The 24,930-nt window shown below is 38.3% G+C and overlaps 2 protein-coding genes across 5 annotated transcripts in view; one reads left to right on the forward strand and one right to left on the reverse strand.

Annotated features, from left to right (window-relative positions):
* Nucleotides 1-705, forward strand: part of LOC134856789 (gamma-aminobutyric acid receptor subunit rho-1-like) — an 83,528-nt gene extending 82,823 nt beyond the window's left edge. For all 4 annotated transcript variants that reach the window (XM_063873063.1, XM_063873065.1, XM_063873064.1 and 1 more), the window contains one exon: nucleotides 100-705. In XM_063873063.1, the coding sequence (XP_063729133.1) occupies nucleotides 100-553 (454 nt within the window). In that variant the 3' untranslated portion in view covers nucleotides 554-705. The remainder of the gene's footprint in view (nucleotides 1-99) is intronic.
* A 9,702-nt stretch (nucleotides 706-10,407) lies between these two features.
* On the reverse strand, nucleotides 10,408-19,865 carry LOC134845498 (nuclear protein localization protein 4 homolog). The gene is made up of 5 exons (XM_063862406.1): nucleotides 19,658-19,865; nucleotides 19,216-19,580; nucleotides 18,714-19,143; nucleotides 14,990-15,489; nucleotides 10,408-10,992 (listed from the first exon to the last, which is right to left on the reverse strand). Exons 1-5 carry the CDS (start codon nucleotides 19,824-19,826, stop codon nucleotides 10,555-10,557), a joined length of 1,902 nt encoding a protein of 633 aa, XP_063718476.1. The 5' UTR covers nucleotides 19,827-19,865; the 3' UTR covers nucleotides 10,408-10,554.
* Nucleotides 19,866-24,930: the final 5,065 nt, after the last annotated feature.

Genomic DNA, 24,930 nt, shown 5'->3' on the forward strand with positions numbered 1-24,930 from the left:
ATCATAAAACGAACTATGAAAGCTTTGGCGTTTTCCTCGGATAAACATTTCAGTTCATAGTCTCATCTATTATTATTCCGTTTTATATGTTATTTTTAGGTTTCCTGGAATTGCTGATTTGAAGATAGGCGATGTCTACATGATCGGAAACTTCTTTTTCGTCTTCGGCAGCCTCATCGAGTTCGCCCTCGTCAACTCAGGACAGAGACGCAGAGTCAAATCCCGCAAGAGAAAAGAGTCCAAAGTGGTCGTCAGAGGCGCAGCAGAGAAAAACAAAAACACGAAAAATTATTTTTCGTGTGATATGCAAACAAATTGCGATGACGAAGAACGAATGAATGGTGGCGATAATGACGATGTTGATGGCGAACGTCGCGGGGATTCTCCGAGGACAAAACGGAGACGCTTCGTCTCCCATCGGGCCATCACTCAAGCCAATATCAAGTTGGAAAGGGGCTTCGATTTTTGGGCTCTTATTATTTTTCCGACCACATTTCTGCTCTGGCACGCTGGATTTGCAGTTTACTGCGCACATTATATGTCACAGTACTAGTTTGAACGATTACCTTGAACTTATTTGACCTGAGAAATAAAAAATAAAATGTATCTTTCAAAACTGACTGTATATTGAGATGAACTATATTTAATTATTAAGTTCATGAACTACCAGAGTTGGAGTTCAAATTTGTTAACTAGTCAGCGGAACTGAATTTTGAAAATTATGAATAAACAATCATATAATTTCTGAATTACGTAACAACTGTACCTAATATCAGCTATAAGCATTCACTCAGATGACGCTGACCCTTAAGCTGACCTGCAGGTTAGTTATTTAAATTGGCTTTTTCCAGTTTCCCACCCCCACGAAAAATTTTAAAAAAATTGAGTCAAAAACTGTTGATAAAACAATTTGCATGTAAGAAATCTTGTACAATGTGTTCATTTATTCTCGCTGAATCATTTCATTACATTTTTGTAGAAAGAGTTTCAGAAAAAAAACAAAGAGGAAAATGGAAAGCCTTTACGTTGAACAAGAGCGCATATAACCAGCACTTATTAAGCTATAATTTACTTGCAAGAGCTCACTTTGAATATTGCAGCGCACGTTCGATTCGAATTAGCAATCATATGATTGCTGGGAAGCACCACTGCCCGAAAGCCACAATTCCACTGTCTTAATAATTCTCTTTATTTTCGTCTTGGTAAGATAAATTCAATTTTTTACACTTCGCATCACTTCTGATACAACAAGCAAAGGATTTAAATACAGCAAGACACTCAAGACCTTTCAAAGAAGACTTCGAACGTTGTTTTCGAAGAAGAAACAACTAGAAAACAAACAGAAAATAGAAAAAAAAATTTAAACAATTGAAACTTTTTTTAATACTGCCCAAATAGTATCCACGAAAACCATTATCTACTGACATCAAGATGGTATACACAATTATGAAACGAAGCCCAGAGCTTAATCAAAATCCGAAAAATCAAAAAATTGATGGTAAAAACGTAATATCGATGTGTTTATCACTCAATATACATACAACCTGATTTATCGAACTGAATGAAGATAATTTTGAAAAAAAAAACATTCACAGAAAAAAGAATGCAGAATCATCATCGGAACAACACTTACCCAGCGGCAAAAAAAACAGAAAACACCTCAGCAGAAACTCTTCATGCCGAAAAAACTTAACACTGAGGCAAAACGGAGCTTCGTACCACTTGCGATGCACCACAAACATGAAAAAATATTAGTCAAAAAATTTTATAGATGTTGCATAAAAACTGAGTGAGCCAAAATTTTCGTTTGCCTTGAAAAACAAAAAATAGGAGCCAGCTAAAGCTGGAGGTACGTGTTTGATATTGAATGAACTTACTATACTGATGCGACAAGAGAAATGTGATATCAAAAATTGGATTTTGTTTTCAAACTTAGTTGTTTCTCTACTAAGAATCGCCGTGTTTGCAGAAACAATTATTGCAACCCGCTCTTTCAATGGAACTTTTCGTCTCAGATTTGATTTCGTAAATTTTAAGAAAATTCAGTAGATTATCAAAAAACGGTCGAAAGTTCTATAAACGTTCAAGATATTCCACAACTTGAGAACACAACTTGAGAATTGGCCTCGTAGCTTTCGCATGAAGTCATTAAGTTTCCAAAAAGATGTCAAAGTCTCAAAACTTTGACTGGTTTGAAGGCCGTCACTTTTTCTTACAATAAAGCCAATTATTAAGTATTATATCAGATTTGGCCGAGAATCATAACTTTTTTGTGGGAAAAAAATTAAGCAGAAACGTTATGCAGAAAGGATTCACGCAACCGGTAATTTTGATTGAACCCAAAATCTTAGACTTAGGAGGGTAGTTTTTGCGAAAAGTCAAAAACTATTAAAAAAAACGTCACAAAATTAAATTTTTTACTTCTTTTGCAAAGGCCAAAACTTTGCCTTTGAGTCAAAAAAACTTGGGTGTGGCCGCATATGCAAATGAACTTTCCAAAACTGGTTCTGAGAAGTGAACCCAAATTCTCAGGTATGACGGTAGTTTTCGAGAATAATCAAAAAGTTTAAAACGGCCAGAAAATCAACATTTTACTTTTCAGAGGGCAATAACTTTTTGTCTGAAACTTTTTGCTAGTGTCAGCTAATGCAGAGGAGCTTCTTACTGCCCGTTATCTCATTGAACCTACAAAATCAGAGGATTTGAGAGGTTAGTTTTTGGGAAAAGTCGAAAAGATTCACAAAACGGTCAAAAATCAAAATTTGACTATTCCGAGGGCCATAACTTTAAAAACAAAAAAAACTTAGTTGTAACCACTTATGCAGAGGAACTTTTCAAAACAGTTCAATTCGTTGAAACCCAAAACATATTTGAGAGGGACAGTTTTCGAGAAAATAAAAAGTCTAAAGTATGGTTCAAATATTCCCCCACACTTTTTCGAAGGCTGTAAACAGAGGGGTCAAGTAGAAAAACTCTAGGGGAGTACGCAGGTACACAGAAGAGTAAGTTGTTTTTCAATTGATACTTTTTTTGAAATTCAAGGGAATTTTCTGAAAAAAAACTAAAAACGAAAAAAATGCAATTTCATCGAATCGATTGGTAAACGTACAACCAGCTTGAAAAGTGCGGATGAGAGCGCTGAAATTGTGCTGATATTGAAACGGCACAAAATTAGGTCATTAGGCCGATAAAAAATTGGCCGAAATATTTTTGACCGATCAATTTTTTCAGCGAAACAAAAAGCATGGAAATACGAAGTCACGGTTAATAAAGTTACAAAATTGAGGCGTAAACAAAACACTTAAAAACAACATTAAAGAAAAATGCGCGCCGAAAAACAATAATTTCAAGATGAGATAACTAGCTGACAACAGATAAGCAGACAAATAATTGGCCGATAATTTTAATTGAAACAACATTTTCTGTTTGAAAAAAAAAACAGGTCCTGGTCAGACTCGAACCCAGAAACTTTGACGTCCCAGGCATATTTGCTACCTCCAGGCTAAGTTGGCCAGGAACGCTAAAAAAATTGAATACATTATGAAACAAGGTAGCGATGAGTCCAGACATCTAGACAAGTCCTGTGGACAAGGTTGTTTACTGGAACAAAAGTCCGGTTGCAATACCCCTGCTTATCGCAAGAGTAAAAAACTTTTTGTAATTAAAAAAACTCTGCCTTCCACTCAGAACACCTATGCTCACAAAAACTTTTTTCGGCCATCAAAAGACGCAATAAAAGGCCTTTAAGTTGATATAAGAAAGCCGAAACCGATTAAACTGAAAAAAAGACGCAAAAAAATTGAAAAAAAAAACGAAATGTTAACAACTCGAGTTGGTAAAATTACAACCAATGTAAATATTTTGATTCAGCCAGGTTTTTAAAATGCTTAAGCACCTAATTTAACCACATAAAATTGTTTACAGCAAAACTAAACGACTCTTAGATCTGACAGCTAAGCCGACAAAACATAAGCAGACAAGTAATAGGCCGATTTTTTTTGAACCGGAATATTTATCGTTTGAAAAAAAAAACAGATCCTGGTCAGATTCGAACTCAGAACTTTTGTCGTCCAAAGGTTACTCGTTACCTTCAGGCTAAATGTGCATCAGCCACCTAAAATTTGAATTCATCTTGAGCCAAGGTACCACGATGCGTCCTATGACCTAAGTTATTACGCCAAAAAAGTCAAGTACCCGATTGCAAGGTAACGAGTACGCCTGCGACGACAAAGGTCCTTGCTTATCGCAATAGTAACAATTTCAAACAAAAAGCTACTGATGACAGCTTCTAGCAGCACGCGTTTTTTTAGTGACAGGCAATTTATCAGAAAAACTTAAATTATCAGAAATTTATCAAAAGCAATTGAATCAAAATTGACTAACAAGTTCAGGCGCATTGTCCAAAACATTTTAGGAATAGAAAACATTGTATATTTTGTTCAATCTGATTTGAGGACTTACAATGATCTTTGTACTACTATATGGAACAAACATAACGAAGTCATGGAATTAAGCTTCTTAGTGATTTTAGAATGTCGTATATTTTGGAAGTTTTCAAGCTTGTTACTAAGTTTTGTTTGAGCAACTCTATATAAAAATGCCATGATAAATTATTGGTTTTATGAAACTATTTAAGTAGTTCAAGAGGTTACCAACGCACACTAAAACACAATAAAATTTTATGCACAAATATCTATAGATGACTGTATCTGCACCAACAATTTTCGTTGGATCAAAAAACGAGCAGCTGGTTTTTCAAAGTCCAGGATAAAAATTGAAAATTGGTTTAGCGAACAGTCAGTCGCATCGGTTTAAGAATAATTATAACAAACAACAAAATGTGTTTCTTGATCAGACCGATTTCAGTGAACAATACAAAAGTTTCAACAATTTTCAGTATCATTCTTTTTCAACAACTTTCAGTACCACTGTTTTTTCAACAACTTATTACTAACACCAGCAGTTCAAATTTAGAAACAATAATTGATATTGTTTTTATTTAAGATACTGGGGTTTGAAACTTGCCAGTTTGACCATTTTCGCAGCTAATTTATGCGCAATTTTATGAACTTAAAAACTATTTGACTAAAGCTTATTGCGATAGCCTATAAAATTGAATTGTTGCGAAAGGAAAGCAAACAAATTTCGCAACCCAAAGCTTAACAAACTTTTTAATGCCAAAAATTATTCAAAACCAGTTGTAGCAGGGTCACAAAAATTACAGATTTGCTGCGATACAATCAGAACTAATTAAGCTGCGATTTTTAAAGAATAATGCGGATATGTTATAACCCATGATCGTTTTTTTTCTAGAAAAAGCAAGAAAAAGATAATTCTAGATAAAATGAAATTCAAATTGAAAATTTAATATTTGGGTAATTGAACTGAATTGAATTCGAGCTTTTTCCCAACATGCAAATCGATTTGTTTCTGAACTGACATTTGGTTAAAATATACCTCGACATGAAACTGAAACAAAATTATCGAAAAAAAGGTAAATAAGTTGGAGTTCTGATTATTTCTAATTAGAAAAAATCAGTAAAAACTTTTTATTACTTAATCAATATATTTGTTTGAAGATGCTAAAATCAGACACAACACGCGCAAAAAAACGAATATGTATTTAAAGTGACATTGAATCATTCTTTTAATGAATCCTACCAGTAAGAAAAAACCCTACGTGTTTTCCTTCATTCTTATGGAACAAAAGATGCCTTTTTTGAATGCTTGAAAATACCTCCTGCTTTTCGTAAAACCAGGAGCGAACTAAATTTTAAATGAATCGTTTCTGAATTAATCGAACCTTTTCTCAGAAATCAAGAAAAAACCCAAAAAAATGTATTTGAGCCAAATTGCGATGATGATTAGTTTTTTGAGACAACGAAAAGACTCAGCTTTGAAACGGGTTGCGACCCAAATGTCAGTCTCACACGCACAAAAACCTTCCTGGTGTTTATGTGTGTGTGTGTGTGTGTGCAGGTGTGCGTGTGTGGGATCGTTTGTTAAGCAACTATTTTATCTGTCTTTTCTCTGTTAGTTAGACTATTCGGTAAGTTTAAGACCGTCTCTAGTGCGCGATGGGTATCAGTGAGCATACATTAAGTCAAAATTCATCAAATTTTTTACGCTGAAAAACATAGGTCGCGTTAGACAGTCTTTAATTTATTGAATAGACTAACTAACTGAGAAAAGACCACAAAAAAAGCAAAAAAGACCACAAAAAAGCAAGAAAACCAAGAAACCTGAACAGAGACCGAACTATTTTAAAGCCTTTCGAAAGTCGGAACAAAAGTCAAAAAGTAAACCTAGAAAACAAACCGCATTTGTTCACTGACAAGTTTTGGGCCATTTGCACGTTTTTATTATTGGAGAGTGTAGTTTAATTATAATTTAGCAGATAAGTTTGAACATTTCAGCTCAAAAAGAAATTAAAAATTGCACCAAATAATTAATTTGGAAGAGCAGGTAACCTAAATTGTATTGGTTTCCATTTTTTCTCTATTTTGTTTTAGGCCATTCGCAATTTTTTTAATGAATGGAGAGCTTAATATATTTTCAATTTAGCAAATCATTTTGCGGCAAACTCTAAAGGAAATCAATAAAACCGGAAAAATCACAATCGAGTGTGCACAGTTTTAGGGATGCTTTCCTGAGAAAAAAACAACACCACAGGAACTAGATAATTTTTTTCACAGTTGGTATTCACGTTGAAATTATTTCTCCGAAACAAATGCCGACAAATTTAGGAGGCAAATTTTAAAAAAACGTTCTAGAATCACACATGAAATCAAAAGTGAAATCGAAGTTTTAATTAGTATCTATAGCATGACCTTTTAGCTTCAAATCTTCCGCAGCTTGAACACTTTCAGCTGCAGTAAAGCTGCAGAAGATTTGAAGCTAAACGGTCATGTTATAGATAATTTTCCTGCAACCATTGATGTGGCGTGGTCTGAATTTCTCCAAGGGAGCGTCTTATCACTCTGCTACCTGGCTTTCCATATTTGTTGTTTATTTTTTTTTTCTGACGTTATGCAACGTGAATAAGCAAAAAAGAGTCAAAGCGAAGTTAGCTAGCACCACTTGCGATACAAAATATCGCAGCAGCTAGCCAACGAAACTACTAACAAGCTACTGAGTCAAAAAACAAAAACCTGAAAACAATCATCAGTCAACTTTTTTTTTATCTCGAGTCAAACAAACTGCATTTGAGAATCAGAGCCAACAGACAGCTGGAAAAAGATCGTTAAACTAAAGGAGACTTCATAAACCAATGATTTTAAATTTCCAGCCTAAGAAATGACCCTGAAGCCCTTGGAATTTCAAAATTTAATTGTGGTTCACACTTTTTAGCAATTTAATAAAATGGAAAAAATGGGCTAAAAAGTAACATTTTTGTTCCGCTGATAAGTCTACAAACAAAATCCACGTACGCGACAACGAAAAGAGTCGGCTTTGAACGAAAAACCTCCCTCGTGTGTGCGTGTGTGTGTGGGATCATTTGTTCAGCAACTAATTTATCTATTGGACATTTTTTTTGCCTTTTCGTGGTCTTTTTTCAGTTAGTTAGACTACTCAGTACACTTAAGACCGTCTCTAGAGCGCGGCGGATATCAGTCAGCATACATTAAGATAAAATTCATGAAATTATTACGCTGAAAAACATTGGTCAAGCTAGACAGTCTTGAATTTATTGAAGACTAACCAATGAGAAAAGACCACAAAAAGGCAAAAATAGATTTTTGAAAAAATGACAAGAAAACCAAGAAACCTGAACAGAGACCGAACTTTTTTAAAGCCTTTCAAAAAATATTTTATTTCAACTTTTTTCCAAAAATTTAAAATATTTTATCAAATAGACACTTTTTAGATATAAGTAACCAATTTGCAAAAAATGGACCAATGGAAAATGTGCAATGAGCCAAAAGATGTAGTGTTAATCTAAAAAAAAAAAATCGCGTACGAAACTCAAAGTCTAAAAAATTTTTCGATCCAGTTACTCTGTTCTTATTGAGGAGCATAATTTGCTTCTCGTAGAGCCAACAAATTCGAGTTGACTCTATATTTGAAACAAGGATAGCAGGTTACTGTGCAAGTAGAACAGATTACTCCGACTATAGACTTTAGAAAACTACGGTTTAGAAAGTTATTTTCCAAATTAGTAGTTTTTTTCGCTTGGTGTGATAAAACGATCTGACTTAAAAAGATAATTTAGGCATATTAGACAGTCATAGTAATTTAGACAAATAAGGCAAAAATTTTTGTAGAAAAATTAAGAATAAAAGAGTGAAAATAAGTGAATAAACCTGAAAAGAATGAAAAAACAAGGATTGTAATTTATACTATCATAGGTGATAGATTTTTAATTAAGAATAAATGAAAACAATCTCGAATTATGACCGACGATAAGTCAAAAAAATTTCAATCAGATGAGTCTATACATTGCAAAATAGGCCGATGAAAATGAATAAACAGACAAACGGCTATTTGCCACCTAACTTTTCCCACAAAAAAAAATCACTTAAAATACGCTCCCGCACAATCGAACATAATTTTCAACACAGAGGCGAAGTTGCACTTCGCGTACAAAAGCAGAAAGATGACCAATAACGCTACTGGGAAAAACTAAAAAAAGCATACAGTGGACACTAAGGCGTCAAACACCAAGCAGACAGATAGACACCCAAAAAAATTTTCCCCAAAGAAACACTTCATTATTACGAGTACTATTTCAACTACTAATAAAGAGTACTGGTAAAGTAACCAGCATTAAGTAATCAAGATTATTTTTTCACACAGAGGCGATGATGCACTTTACATAAACAAGCAAAAAAATGGCCAATAAATCTACTGCAAAAAACTGAATGATGAAAATTTGAGTATACAAAACTTCTTAAGTGACGCACGCCAATTATGAGTCTACATAATTGCTAAGTGACAAAAACAAATTATGACATATTAGCAGACAATTTGAAAAAAAAAATTACCAATCAACATGCCTCAATTTATTGAGCGGGCGCATTTTAAATAGAACACGAATAAGTTCATTAAAACATCTGACCCTTCCCAGGTTCGAACCTTCTTACTTAGTTGCGGGTCTCCTTTGCTACCTCTACGCTACAGAAACATGATTCCTTGAGGCTAAACTGCTATTTTTAATATTATACTCTGGGTTAATATCCCTAGCATTGACTGTAATTGGCGTGATCAAAATGAACATTTTCAAGGTGAACACTAATATTTGCTTTCCGACTTAGGTTAGAAAGCTTGTGTGATAGCTTTGCTTGTGTGATAAGGAGGAAAATTAAATTTTCTACTTGGTCAGCACTTGCAGGTCATTTCATCCAGAAGCAACTGTAAGATTTAAGAAAACTTGCTTCAATATATAAAAATCTGATTCCAGTTTAAAGTCATGAACACATGACTCTCGCAAAAATGAAAGCTGTTTTAGCTGAGGAAATGAACACAAGTAAAACGAAAAATTCGAAATTCGAAGAAAAAAAATCTCACACTGAATCTCTAGAAATTCCAAGAACATTTTATGAGCGAAACTTTTTTTCGAAAAACTATCCCAGTTAGAAAAAACTAGATCAATAGATAATCTTAAGTAAAATCCTCTTTTGAAAGAACTAAAAAAATGTATGGCTTTACAGCTCTTTGAATTTCAAAACAATTTATGATTGGCTTTTTTATTAAAATTCAATCAATTTGAGATAACTGGATCAATATGAGTTTTGATCCAGTTATCCAGGGGAAATCTGAAAATAAATAACCTTTCCGAAACTAGAAGTCGGTCATGTTTTTCGTGGCCTTACATTTTCGTAATTGCAGAGCTTAACTTACCCAGCTTTAAGCAGAAATATATTTTCAGCTTTAATGACCTGTATAAAAGTCTGAATTTCGTTTATCGACTCTTAATCATGACCTATACAAGTGAAGGTGTCTTCATTTCGTTCATGGACTTAAAAACGAAGTCGTTTTTGAAGAAAAATTGATACCACAATTTAATGGCCAGAGAATGCCTTCATAAGATTGGCCATGTTAAGGAACGGCTTCTCCGAATGAACTGACCTCATTGATTCTCCAATTCTGGTGAAAAAATTAGATAGTGCCCCAAATACTTCGTTAAAACAATTGCAGTTACGTTTTCGCTTCACCCCTGACTTTTTGACCTACACAGAGCTATCTGCTATTCTTCTAGTGAATCTTAGCAGTAGCCGCCATTAATTTGCGGCTAGAAACATATCTTGAGACGTAGCCAACAGCTTGAGAACCGATCGTCTGCTACTGTTTTAAGTTTTTTTTTACAAATGCATCGAAATTATTGGGTTATAAATAGTAAATTAAATCGCTCAAATTACTGATAACTGGTCCAACTTTACTTTCAAGGATTCGAAAAAAAAAAACAAGTTAAAGCGCAATTATATTCAACACGCACTCGCGTGTGTTTAATGTCGTCAAATTCAGCTCATTTAAAAATTACACACTTAGAGGAAATTTACATTACAATCTATAATATATATCAATTCAGTTCATGGTAAGTTTATCGGCATCAGTCTATCCGTTTCTAGGCAGACCGCACATTTCACAAGAGCTTTTTGGCTCCGCATTATGGAATGTACAGTGTTTACAATCCCAGAATGCACCTGAAGCACCAGCTGGTCCGAAATCAGACATGTCCATTCCATCCGAGCCCGCTATGCCATTGCCCTGCCCGTGGCCCCCCTGAGCCTTCATCAGCTGACTCACCGTCTGCCAGTGTTCTTTTTGAGCCCACCTGTTCACAGCTGCCTTGTTTTGCTCCCGCATACCGTCAATCAACTCTTCTAAATGTTCCATCATAGGGTACACGTCCAACTTGGCAACAGCTATTAGCAGCTGAAAATCGGCAATTGCTTCAAAAAACTCGTCGTCTGAGAACTGCTGGAAGTACTGCGAGAGAGATCCGAAATTTTGACTTTCACCGATTGAGTCTCTGTTGCATCCGGGAAAGGGCTGTAAAAATTCCAAAGAATCAAAAACCTGCGATTCATTAAGAAAACAAATAATTAATTATGAGTTTTAACATTAAATAACGGCCATGCCTAAAAACTGATCCAAGTCCTGAATTTTCAAATGAAACCAATTTTTCAGAAAAATATATAACTGAAAAAATATATTATCTTTTTCCTTGAAAATCGTTCATACTGAAAATGATTACGCAGCCAGAAAAACCCATGCTCGCAAGAGAGAAAGTTCCTGCTAGGGATTGAACCTATGTCATTTAACGTCGTAAACTAATTCTAAAAGACAAGTTTTACCGTAAAAAACCGATGTACCTAGAAAAAAATATATATTTTTTAAAAACACTAATAAAGAGAAGATCCCACTTAAACCAAAATCATTTTGTTCGTAATATTTAACTTGAGATGGCAACAAAATTTTTTTGTCATTTGAAATGCACGATAACATAGCATCGCGACAAATTAAGGCATCTGACAAATTGTCGCATTTATAACAATTACATGACAAGACGATTAGCTTTAAAACATTTGATGAGATCAAAAGAAGTTGCCCTCAAATTGCCTGTTTTAGTTGTTTGACTAACTAATCTGGACTGGCTTCGTTTTTTTTACTGGCGGAATACTCTTCGGTAGTTGTTTTGACAAAACTCTTCTCCGACAGACTTTATTCGTTTCTGAGGATCTGAATGATTTTGTGAACGATAGCGTGAACAGACCCCACCTCCATCTGGAAGGTCCGGCGCTATCTCCGACAAAGTAGTTAGTTTTCTGTCTCCCATTTTGTCGATTTCAAACTCATTATACAAGGAAATGAGGACTTGCCCTAAGCCCCTACGTCCTCGAAAAAGTTCTTACCCAGAGCTACTTAAAATCATCTGATCAGGGGTAAGCCTCATCGCTATGATGACAAATTTCATTGCACAAAACAGCCATGTTGACTTCAGGAATAAATGCCAGCACAACGAATGATTTTCAGGAGTATGCGTGTTTTTGAATTTTCTCGAAAAAAGGTGCCAATTATATTTCGGAAACATTAAGCTAGTCGGCTTCAGCGAAGTGGTGGAAGAAACATCATTTTACAGTGACTTCATTTAAGGCTTTCTGAAATTGTTTACTGAAGACTTCTTAACACCTATCAGAACCTCTCACAGTTGCCAAATCAGCAAAACAGACTGTATTTTTCAAGCTCTGCCAAAGCACTAAAAAGTCCGTTTTGGCCAAAATTTATGCGCCGCAGGCATAATTTTGAACAAACAGGCTGAAAGTTTTTTTTAGTTTTAGGCACTTTTTGAAAAACTTTCGAGAGAAAAATAGTGAGAACATTAAGCCTCAATAAAACCTCACCAGGGACACCAATTAAAAAAACAGGTATATTTTAAAACAAAACGGAGCGAACGACCATTTTCTTTCAATCTATTTCCTTTTCGCCTTAATTTGAGCTTGATTCTGGTTTAACTCAGTAGAAAAAACTAAGTTTTGAGAACATAGTTCAATTGCCAAACATTTGAGTGATTACACTTTCGGATTGCAAATCACTGTGCCCAACTTTGGCAGCCAATGAGTCATTCAAACGCTGTTTTTTGGCTTTTGCTGCCTGAAGAAGTTCTCCTGCTTTCTTAATTTCATCATCAACTTCCGCTAGTTCTTTCTGATGGCCTTTTGAAAACTCCAATTTCGCCAATAACCGTTTCAGCTTTTTCTTGCAAGCCCTTTTCAGCTCTCTATACTCATTCTCTTCTGACTTGCAAACGGCACTTGCACTCTTCGTGCTATTAATGAGTGTCATAGGGATTTTATAACATTCAAATGTGTCTCGATCGAAGTACTCCTTGATCAGACGGATATTGTTGCATGTATTTGCTGACATGTTTACTTGATATGCCGACTCAGTAGACTTCATCTTCGAGAAACCCGTCTGAACGATCATATTGTGTGGTAAAATCACCTCCAGACGCTCAACAAGGCTTCTAACGACAGAAGGTAACTTCTTTTGCACAAAAAGCTCACGCAGAGTTAAGGACTGATACTCAGGCTTGCCTTTCAGATTAGAAAGATTGTCTACCACTTCAATAGAATTGATGTCGAAAGCAACGCAAAGCTTTGTCAATAGTGTAAATAGTGACTTTTAGTGACCATTGAAAAAATAGTGACCAATTAGTGACTGGTCACTAAAATAGTGACCAAATGGTCACCCTGATCTGATCCACAGTCAAATCGAAACAAAGAAAGCTACACTCCCCTCGCTCTTTTGCTTGACTGGCACTGAGATATCTTTTTTGAATGGGCAGAATGCTCGTTGACTGGACAGAAGCTCCTTGCGTTTAAAAGTTCGGGCGATTGACTAGTATGAAGACAAACTAAAACTTGTTTCGAGGCTAATATCCCCAGCAGTCTATACCTATAAAATCCCAGCAGGTTCCATATATTTTATACTTTCATAGTTCGATGCCGTTTAACAGTTCAGGCGTCTGTATCAAAGCAAACTGTTTTGAGTATAAGATCCCCGTCATTTTCCCCACCATGAATAACATCTTAACGGGCTCCTTTTAATTTTAGAGTTTTATAACAGGCCGAAAAATTTTTTAGATGTAAGGTTGTACAATAGTAATAAACCAGTTCTAAGTGCATTTTAAATTGACTATTCTGTGAACAAAATTATTTACGGCAAAATGTCAGTACCCAGTTGCAATACCCTTGCTTATCGCAGGGGTAAAAATATCGAAAAATAGATCTATGAAAATTTTCACAATTTTGCCTCAATTCGTTTAGAACGAAAAACAATTAGAGAAAAACATGCCAAGAAAAACAAATCAAAGTAAAACATGCAATGTAAAACAACTGTTATTAAAGGCTTCGAAACAAAAATTACGAAACCTCAACATAGCCTATAAACAGTTGGCAACAAAATCAATGAACGCAAGTAAACAAGAACGACTTGATAGATTGATAAAACAAATCATGATTGATACCTTTTTAGCTAAAATTAACTGAATTTGGAAAGACTGGATTGATAGGTAAGTTTTTTATTTCGCTGGAAAATTTGGAGAAAAAAATTCCACTTGAGAAACTAGAATTCGATCATGTTTTTGTGACTTTTACATTTTTTCTGTTCGATAGTGGAGTTTGCCTTCCTTTTAACACACGAAAAGAACTGAACTTCCAACGAAATCAAAAGTCTTACTGCGAAAAAGTGAGCCTGATCAAATTTTAAGACTTTTCCTGAAAAAAACTATCGCGACTTACATGGAAAATCTGAACTTTGTTCATCGACTCTTTACAAGCAGGCAATACTTGGGCAGATACCCATTGAGTCGGAAGAAACTGTTTGAATAAAAGTTTGAAAGTCCTCCCACTTGAAATACACACAACCATTAATTTATCCGCTTTTCAAACAACAAAACTCGAAACCACTGAGCCAGCAGAAACCTTTAAGCCGAATAAATGAAAAGAAAAAACTGAAATTTTACAGCAATGTTATATCTTTATCCACCAATATATGGGACATGCCAACGTTTAAAAAAATCGATTAAAACGGTTACTTAAATTCAGACATGCTCAAAATTCGACAGTACAGATTTGAGGAAATGATTCAGTGATGTTAGACCAGCTGTTTGCCTTCAAAAAGGCAATGTTCCAATTTGTAATAACGATTACTACTGTTTGTGGCCCAATACTACTCTTCCGTGAAAACCGATGCACAATGCACAAATTGTGCATGCTGACTGGCAAAGTTTAGTGACATATTTGGTTCAAAAAAATCTGTGTTCGGTTGCAGTTAGAACAAGAATTTGACGGATTTCGGAATTAAGCATTAGGTCAGTCGGGATTCAGCAACTAATTTCCGAAATCCATTCTATCTATCTCCGAAATCCATAATAAGAAATTAGTTTTTTATTCTGAACTTGAAGCAAAATAGCCATTCCCGTTGAGCGAATTTGTTAGTGTGAGAACTTAGCTAGCTCAAACTCGGACTGCTTTTATGTACGTACATTTTTGGCGTGTTTGTTGAAAAACAAGACTTCCTCTTTGGGGAAAGCAGAAGGCACGTCTATTAGCAGATACTCAATTGGCAGAGGGCGTCCTAGCTTCGTTCTCTCATTACCAAACTCATCTTTGTACTTGAAGAACACATCTGGAACATATTGATCAGACGAGCTCTCCTTCACAAATGCCAGTTCTGGACAGTCGTGAGTCGGCAGCAGACACTTATCCCTGACAAGCGCCATTCCCTGATTGGAGATCTGATAGGCCTCGAAGTGAATCTGATTTTCAGAGTTTCCAGTAGCGCACACTGTCACAAATTTGGACCCAAAGCATCCGTTTTTAGCTATTTTACACATATTCGGATGCTTTGTCTGTAGGAAGGCTGCTGTTATAGTTTCCTCGGCCGACAAAAAATATGAGTCTGCACCTCTGAGGTACTTCACCGTTCCTTTAGTCATGTCTTCGGGAAGCAAATCAGTGAATATCCAACCCACACGAAGCAGACCTAAATGTGAAAACATATTCAATTGATCACAAATCAACCCAAAATCAATAGATTATCATAATTTGTTTGAAACATTCTTATATTTGACCGCCTAAACTCTTCGAGAGCTTTAAAATATACCTCTAGTCTTTTTTCACGCAAAAAAAAGATATCAAATAAATTCAAAACATTCAAATGTGGATAATGCTAACCTTCTTTAAATAAAAATTCAGACTGCAATTATGAACATTTACTTTCTTTGGTTGTGTTGACAATTTCTATGGGAGGGAAAGAATTATGGCCGAGGTAGAACTTTTCGCAATAGATTAAGTACAAGTTGATTTCAATTCTGAAAAACCCTAGCCTCGAGAAATTCATGCTTAAATTTCTGGCATCTAGAACCAATTTACAGTGTGAGGACAGATCGAGATACGACTATCGAAATAAACCAATTCACATAAAAACTTAATTTTCCGTCAGCCCATAACAACTGTCATTCAAGTCTGAGTATGTGAAAACAGCAGGCAGTTACGTAGCAAAAAGTAGACAAGTCATAAAGTGGAAACTTCGTGAGCTAAAAAGAAAAGAAAAAATTTCGTACGCTTGTCTTCTTATCTCGATTCTGATTGGCTTGAGACGTGTCTACTTTTTGACCGCTCTTCACAACAAGCATTTGGTTACTTTGTTTTGCATCAGCAGTCATTTCTCGGGAAACTTAAAAAACTGTCTACAAAATGGGCGTCATACTTCGACGATTTCCAACGAAACTACATGGCTCCTTTTATCGTTGGAATAGGTGAACTGTGCAAATTGACTAATAAGTTTCTGCGTTCTTTCCGTTTTTTCAACTATTTTAATTTTAAACCTAGCCAAAAGACAACTGGAAAAAAGTAGTTTTGGCATATACCACCATACATGAAAAAGAAAAGTTTGTGGCGAAAAAACTGATCATACAATCTCCACATGCGACGAATGGTTTTAGCGGCAATGAGCGACCACCCGCCAAGGGCCTCGACAGAGAGGGGCACAAACGAGATGCCAGCTTCTTCGCACGCGGAAAGGTGCTTTGTGAACTTTCGCTCGTCGGATATTTCGAGGGCGTGACTGGCACTAGTTCCAGCACTTTGCAAAGTAGATGACTGCAGGGAACTAATGACGGTCATGTCCAGAGCGGCTGGACGACCTCGGGACCAACAGGGGAGATAAATGTCTCCCGGGCGAGAGCGAGAAGAAGTGAGATTTGCTTTTTCTAAAACGGGGTAGAGAGCTGCCTTGTTGCGTAGCGGCGCTGTTGAAAACGACATCGCAGTCTGTCATGGCGCGATATGCGGTCTCCGTCGGCTGCACAAGCGAGGGCGTGATCGCCAAACGTATCTAGAGTCCTGGAACATTTAGGGCACGTAGACTCGCTGTTGAGTAGGGGAACTCGGAGTCGATAGCAAACTGCAAACCGAAACTCGGCTGCAGAAAAGGTTAACCCTAGCGCCTTCAGAGGGACTGCCGAAAGCCATTCACCACTGTTGGGGAGCGAACAGGGGAGCAATCTGGCTCTATCTCGGGGCGTAGAGGCGGATGACGTGAGCTCGGACCAAGACTTGGAATCAAGTAGGCTTGAAAGTTTCATTTGAGCTTTGAGGGCCATTAAAAGAATGTCAGCGTTGTCACTGAGAAACTCGAGGGAGGACGAACAACTCAACACGGTGGAGGGCACCGTGGTGTTGTGAAAGATCCGGTCAGAGAGATATTTGGTGTCAATGTAGCACCCGAGGAAGGCCACTGGGGCGATCGAAGAAGAAATTGGAAGCCCGACGCCACCTTTAGCCACAGGCAGTGAACACTGCAGGCGTTGAGACGGCAACAAGGCTGAACCAGTAATGGACTCGAGACATAAGTGAACGGCATTGTCAAACTGGTCTAGACAGGTGCTAATGGGGAAGGGATCGCAGTTCCGCATGCTGAATCTCCACATAGAGGCGAAGCAGAGCGTCGCACCACTTGCGATACAGAAGGCCGCCGAATTGTTAAAAAACGCCAAAAAACAACACTCGAATATTTCATGTTTGTCTCATTTATAATGATAACATGTGGCGGAAAGCAACAGCCAGCATGAAACTGGCATAAAAAATTACCGAGCGGTAACAATTCCGACAAAGACTGGATAAATTTTAAAAGAAAAAATTTTAGAAGCAGAAAGTATAGAAAAAAGTTTGAAGTTTTTGTCGAAAATTCGATGTGTCAATAATTTGAGCCTATTAGGAGACAAAATTCTCAAACATTACAAAGAAATTGCTCTTAAGAAGTCCAAACCCAAAAAATTAACCCAAAAAAACGCTGGCGAAAAAACTGACTTCTATTTCATTTTTCTTCGCTATCAGAAAGTTTTGGTAAATATAACAACGAAACACCTAAATTAAATTATCCTGTTTACATTTGCACTTGAATTTGAAATGAGAAAAAACTCTACAGAAAGGAAAATATTAAATTGTACGAAAAACAAATAGCTAAAAAAAACTAAATTTGTTATTTCAAGTAGAAAATTCTGGAAATAACGAAAGAAAAAATATTAGTAAAAAATTAGAAGTAACTTGTGATCTTCTTGACCGAAATAATTTGTGATCTTCTTAACCGACCAAATGCTGCGAGAACTTTAAAATATACCTCCGGGCTTATTTCACGCAAAAAATCGCGAAACACTAACAGTTCATCAAGTTATAGTCTTTCAATAAACGATGCGTTAAATAGATTGGGATGACTGGTGATTGTAATCGTCCCTTCTGAACTTGAACACATATCCGATTTGAAATAAACTCGAAGTTATTGATTTATTGTTTTCTCATGGACTCTTCCACGGGAAGTACGATGTAAATATTTTTGATTACGTTAACCACTTCGAAGCTCTGACAACTACTTATTCGATTTAAAAGAAGCGGAAACATTTCAAGACCAAAACTTTATATTTTGATCGGATTGACAGATTGTTTCAACCATCTGAAGATTGACGCTCGATCTCCTTACTATGAATGGAAAAATGTGTTCTATGGGAAAGCGTTGATGACTTTCACGCGTTGACAGAGTAAGCTGTACTTGGTCAGCAAAATGCAACTGCCTTTATTGTCAATCCTAATTTTGTAAGTTTTCTTTAGTTTTGTAAATTCCCCAATGAGGAACATAATCCTTTTTCTCTTTTGAAACTCAAACAAACTGCAAGATTCTCCTTGTTTAAATGGAAATACAAATCATCATACCGAAAAGCTGAGCCAGCCTGTCAACCTGAGCTTCATCAGGATCTTCCAAAAGCTCGACTGAATTGGCCGTGCAACTCTGTGGTGGTTCATATATACAATAAACAACTGCTTTTGTACCTAGTGGTACGTCCAAATGTGGTTCGTACTTTCCGTATAAGTATCCAACTCTTTGATATCCAGACTTTCGCCAATAGTTCAAAAAGTTGTGAATAATTGCTGAATTCTGGAAAGCGACATAGTCAATGTGTCGATAAATTTGTCTAGATAAGGTAACTGCGTTCGGTTGACATTTCGTGCAGATACCATTGGGCCACGGCGGATGTTCGGCGCATCCAGGAACTATCTGGCAGTTTATATCATCAAGGAAAACAAATTTTCCTTTATCAGCACCACTCTTAAGCTTCCTGATGTACGAATGGAATGACAAAAACTAAAACAGCACAAGGATGGAAACAAAACATTATAGTGAAAACCAAAGAAAACGCCATATTTTCTTTCTCACTTTGACAGGCGGATCTTTTTCGTTTAAATACTGTTCATCCCAGGGATCCAGTGGTATGCAATGCACACACTTATTTTTCTTATGGTGACTACAGAGAAGTGGGTTCATTTCGCGCTCGATTTGACCATTCATTTCACTTAGGATTCTATCAACTTCGTCCTCCACGATATCACTATTTGACACGGCTTGGACTGGTATCACTGAGGTATCTGATTGACTACTAGCTGCAGAGACGTCTGAGACTGATGAACCAGGGACGAGAAATTCCCCTTTTCCTTGAACCAAATTTCCAACTTTTGCATCACTTTTAAACAGGTAAATCATATCGCCATGGTTTAGCTTGGAAGATGTTAATGTCGAGGAGCCTGTAAAAGATTCAGAAACACTGTTAGAGTACACAATAAAAGCCGTGACAAGAATTAAATTGAATACAGTAGCTTACCCGGAGGTATAACATGTTTCAAATCTCTGCTTCTAAATAATCGATATGCTTTAGGAGTAGGCAACTGAAAAGCAGCAATAGCTTTTTCGTACAACGCAGCTGTGGAGTCACTTGCGTTGACTTCAACTCTTTTTGTTCCTTGTTCAGCTGTCTGAATTCTCAGTAGCATTATAGCAAACCTGAAGTTTATTACAATAAATCTTTATGATTCCACTTTAAACAATCCTCATTTTCCAGTGCCTTAGGTCTGAAGTCATCCTTTTATTGCATTTAGAGCAATTTCTGTTCATGAAAATTTCCATTAATTTCCTATTATATCGGTTTGATGGCCTCATTTTGTTTCATTTGACGATCAATTTAAGTTGCGTGTGTTTTGAGGGCGAAGGGGAATAAAAAATGTCAGAGAACGATTTTGTTCTTATCTCGCAGATTTCCTCAAATGAGCAGATACTTTAAGAAATTTTGGTTGTTCCGGTAACCGTGAACGATTTTCCTCGTTATCATTTTTGAGTGGTATTGGATGAAACTTTGATGGGACCATCAAGCGATGATGCTCTAATTATGAAAACTATAGAATAAAGAGGATAAACGTAACCCACCTTAAGCTAGAGGCGGTCTGGACTTTGAACGAATTATATGATAAATTTGGCCGTGCAAGTCTGTGGGTTCAAGGAAAGCAATTCTCAGTAGCATTAGAACGATTTTGATCCACTGTTCAGACCCTCCTCTAGCTTAAGGTGGGTTAGGTTAATCCTCTTTATTCTATAGTTTTCATAATTGGAGCATCATCGCTTGATTGTCCCATCAAAGTTTCATCCAATACCACTCAAAAATGATAACGAGGAAAATCGTTCACGGTTACCGGACAACCAAAATTCCTTAAAGTATCTGCTCATTTGAGGAAATCTGCGAGATAAGAACAAAATCGTTCTCTGGCATTTTTTATTCCACTTCGCCCTCAAAACACACGCAACTTAAATTGATCGTCAAATGAAACAAAATGAGGCCATCAAACCGATATAATAGGAAATTAATGGAAATTTTCATGAACTTGAATACATGAAAATTTGGAGCTTCAAAAACTGTTGGTTTTTGATACCACCCAACAGTTTTTGAAGCTGTGGGTGATATCAAAAACCAACAGATACAGGTACCATACTCAATTTTAGAAGCTGCGCCCCCCTTCAGTACAAGAGAAGTGTACGACGAATAGGGTCCCTTTCTGGGAAGTCTGTCGCTGTTGCGGCAGGGTTGGCACCATTTGCTCCAGTTGGAGACGAAGGAGATCAGCGAGGAGATCAGCCATCCTCGCCGGACATCAGCATGGCCTCCTCCGACCTGCTTCTCGACCTCTCCTGGAAAACAGAGATCACCCTGGGCTCAGATCACCTTCCCATGAAGATCGAACTGAAGAGGGACACAGAAGTAAGAGCACCCAAGCGCACCTTCGTGAACCTCAGCAGAGCCGACTGGGATACCTTCAAACAGGAAACAGAAGAACTCTTTCTGAGCGAAGAAGAACCATCTGACACCCACAGCGGAGAGAAAGTCTTCAGGAAGATTCTGAACACTGCTTCTGCTCACAACATTCCCTCCGGACGCATTCCCAAAGCCAAGCCCAATATTCCGCCAGCAGCCTCCCGCCTGATCAAGCAAAGAGACGAAACAAGAAGAAACAACCCTCACTCCGAAGACATTCCGACCTTGAACGCCAGGATAGACTTCCTCATTTCCAAGCAAAGAATGGAGAAATGGAAAGAGCATGTGGCAACATTCGACAGAAAAACCAATGTGACCAAACTCTGGAAGACAATCGGCGCGATCACAGGAAAGAAACAAAGTGCCCCTCCAAATCAAGGAATAAAATTCAACGAAAAACAGATTAAAGACGCCAGCAGTATGAGCAACGCTTTCAATATACAATACGCAAGACCAATGAACCACAAGACCGAGAAAGACAACAGGAAAATAAACAGAAACATAAAGAAACAACCTCTCAACGACGCCCCAGTCATTACCTCCAAACAAGTAAAAACTGCCATACAGAACGCGAAGAACTCCAAAGCATTCGGCCCAGACAACATCTCGACCACTCACATGAAACACCTCGGACCAAATGCTATCAACTACCTCACGAAGATCTTCAACCTGTCGCTCAGCAAATGCCAGATCCCAGCAATTTGGAAGTCGTCAGTCATTATTCCGCTGCTGAAACCAGGCAAAGACGCAGGCCTCAGCAACTCGTACAGACCCGTCTCCTTGCTTTGCCCAGCCTCGAAGATCCTGGAGAAGTGCATCCAACCTCTCATCACCGAACACCTCCACTTCGCCAGTCACCAACACGGCTTCCGGTCCAAGCACTCAACGGTCACCGCTCTTTGTGACATCACGACAGCCATCTCCAACGGCTTCAACAGAAAGAAACCAGCCGACAGGACTCTGCTTGTCGCGATTGACCTGTCGAAAGCCTTCGACACGGTTAAGCATTCCAAGCTCCTCGACCTCATCAACAAGACCAGTCTGCCCAGTGCTCTGAAAAGATGGCTCGCGAACTTCCTACAAGGACGACAAGCAAGAACACTGTTTCGCGACTCTCTCTCAAAAGCACGGATAGTTCGGTTTGGAGTGCCACAAGGATCAGTTTTGTCGCCACTCCTTTTCAACTACTACGTCGCAGACGCACCTAGCCCTCCGGACGAAATCAAGATCAAGTCCTACGCAGACGACTTCACGTCCCTCATTCTCGGCACCGACATACCAGCAATGGCAGGAAAACAAACGGAGTACCTCGCAGAACTAGTGAACTTCTTCGAAGAGCGAAACCTCCAGATCTCCATTGACAAGAGTTTTGTCACGCTGATGACACCACAGACAGCCCAATACAAAACCGTTCCTGAAGTGAAGATAAACAATGAACAAATAAGAATGAACAACCAAGCGAAGATCCTCGGCATCACTTTCGACACCATGCACACTTTCGGGGCCCATTGCAGAGACACTGCGAAGAAATGCTCTCAACGCAACAACGCCCTGAAAGCGCTTGCCGGCACTGACTGGGGAAGCGACAAGGAAACACTCCTCATGACCTACAAAGCCGTTGTTCGCTCTAAACTTGAGTACGGCGCCGCTGTGATAACGCCCACACTCTCCGAAAGCAACATCGAGAAACTACAGAAGGTCCAAAACAGCGCCCTGAGAACAATCACCGGATGCCACGCCATGACTCACATAGACCACCTTCACCAAGAAACATCCGTTCTACCAGTTAGACGACACCTCAGAATGCGAACGATACAACATCATCTCGCCAACCACTTGCCAGATCACCCAGGAAACCAACTCACGAAAGAACCCAAGAACCCACCAAGACTCATGAAAGAAACCCTCCAAACACGATATGAAGAAAGATACATTGAACCTCTACTCGACAGCAATAGACCTCTAACCGAAAAGAAGTACAGAAACCTGCTAAAAACGATCCACACAAATGAGGTACGCGACGCCTTACAAACCTACGAATACCCAGCAGTCCTCGGACACAATCCACCAAAAATTGCCAAAGAAGAAACCGAATTACCAAGAACAACAAGAAGAACACTGGCACAGCTCAGATCCGGCTACTCAAAGTTCCTGAACTCGTACATGAACAGAATTGACCCGACAGTAAGCGAACTTTGCCCGGACTGCCAGCAAACAAGCCACACAACTATACACCTGTTCGACTGCATCGCAAATCCTACGAACTTAACCCCAGCCGATCTCTGGAAGCAACCGAAGAAGACAGCAATATTCCTACAACTCCCCACAACCCTGGACCCAACAACGAGCGACGAATAGATCTCAGAAGGGCAACAACAACAACAACAAGAGAAGTGTGATTGAAGGAACTGTTCACCGGGTTTTCCGCAGTACGTACAGCTGCGGAAAACTTTCTGCCCTACCACAGCCCTTTCTGCCCTACCACAGCCCGGATAAATTTCCGGGCTGTGGTAGGGCAGCTAGCTCACTCTACCACAGCCTGGAACAACTTAGCAACCCGGAAAAAGAACAATTTCTACCCAAAATTTTGGCTATTCCGGGACTTTCTTTAAACCCGAACACCACGAACCCACAGAAGAACCTCTCAAGCCTACTCTGCAGGGCACCTCTAGCAGAAAAACGTCAAGTGGTGGTGTGGCACGACATCATCAATAATTCTTTCAACAGCCACCGCCCAAACAATTTCAGAGCTTGCACTGCAGAGGAACTGACAGAAATCCTGAAGACACTGACAAATATCAGCGCAATTGTATACTGTCAGAGAAACGGTACACCGGATATCAGGAACCAGCTGATCAGCTCTGGTATTCTTGTCATTCCTCTTACAAAGTGTCTCATTTCAAAGAGGAAGAGAAGAACGGAGCTGGTCAACGAATATCAGGCACTGCACCAGGACGTCCAGCTGGAGCTAAAGTCTTTGAGGATCGTGTTCGAACACCAAGACAACCTGCCAGCTGTCTTGTCCAAGCTTCGTTCAAACACGAAAAAGAAATCTCAGTCGAGAAGGAGGGCGGAGAAAAGAAGACTGGTGAACATAGGCGATGCAACTGTTATTCGGACTGACGAGGAGGCGTCAACGGAGAGGGTGAGTTAAACTTGTGTTATTTGAGTTGCTTTGTGTCACGTGAGGTTTATTCCTCGTGGCCTGCAAACCAATGAGCACAGTTGTACTCCCACCCCCATTCTTGATTTGGACTTTGAAAAACAAACTCATTTGGAAATTAGTCCGTGATTATGCAACCATATATGTTAAATTTATCAACTGTCACCAACGTGTTAAATTTTTGAGAGTTTGTCTAGAAAACGACATTATACCTGATTTTTTGAGGTTCAGGGTACCGGAAAATGGGGTGTTTTCGAACCAAGCGGTACACAGTTTTCAGACAAAACTTCTAAGAACGGAGATAAACAAGGCAAGGACAGATGAGAAAAACGTTGAAGTCAAACTAGAAAGGGCGAGAGGCGCAGTACAGAGGGGGGTAGATGAGGAGTTTTGGCCTTCGGTAATTAAATATTTAGGTCTTAGGGGACAAAGACAAACAGCAACAGTCAAAGAGACCCATCAGAAGAAGCTAATGAAACTATCAGAAAGGCAAGACCGACCTCTAGGGAAGCAAGGTGAGGGTTCGGTAAGAGCTCTTGATGATGTTGAATTACCAAATTGGGTACAACAAGTGTTGGCATCAGGGCCAAAGCATCCCGTCAGGGATAAATTTAATGAGACACACTTTCTC

This window comes from Symsagittifera roscoffensis, chromosome 1 (genome assembly GCF_963678635.1).
Source record: "Symsagittifera roscoffensis chromosome 1, txSymRosc1.1, whole genome shotgun sequence".
Lineage (NCBI taxonomy): Eukaryota > Metazoa > Xenacoelomorpha > Acoela > Convolutidae > Symsagittifera > Symsagittifera roscoffensis.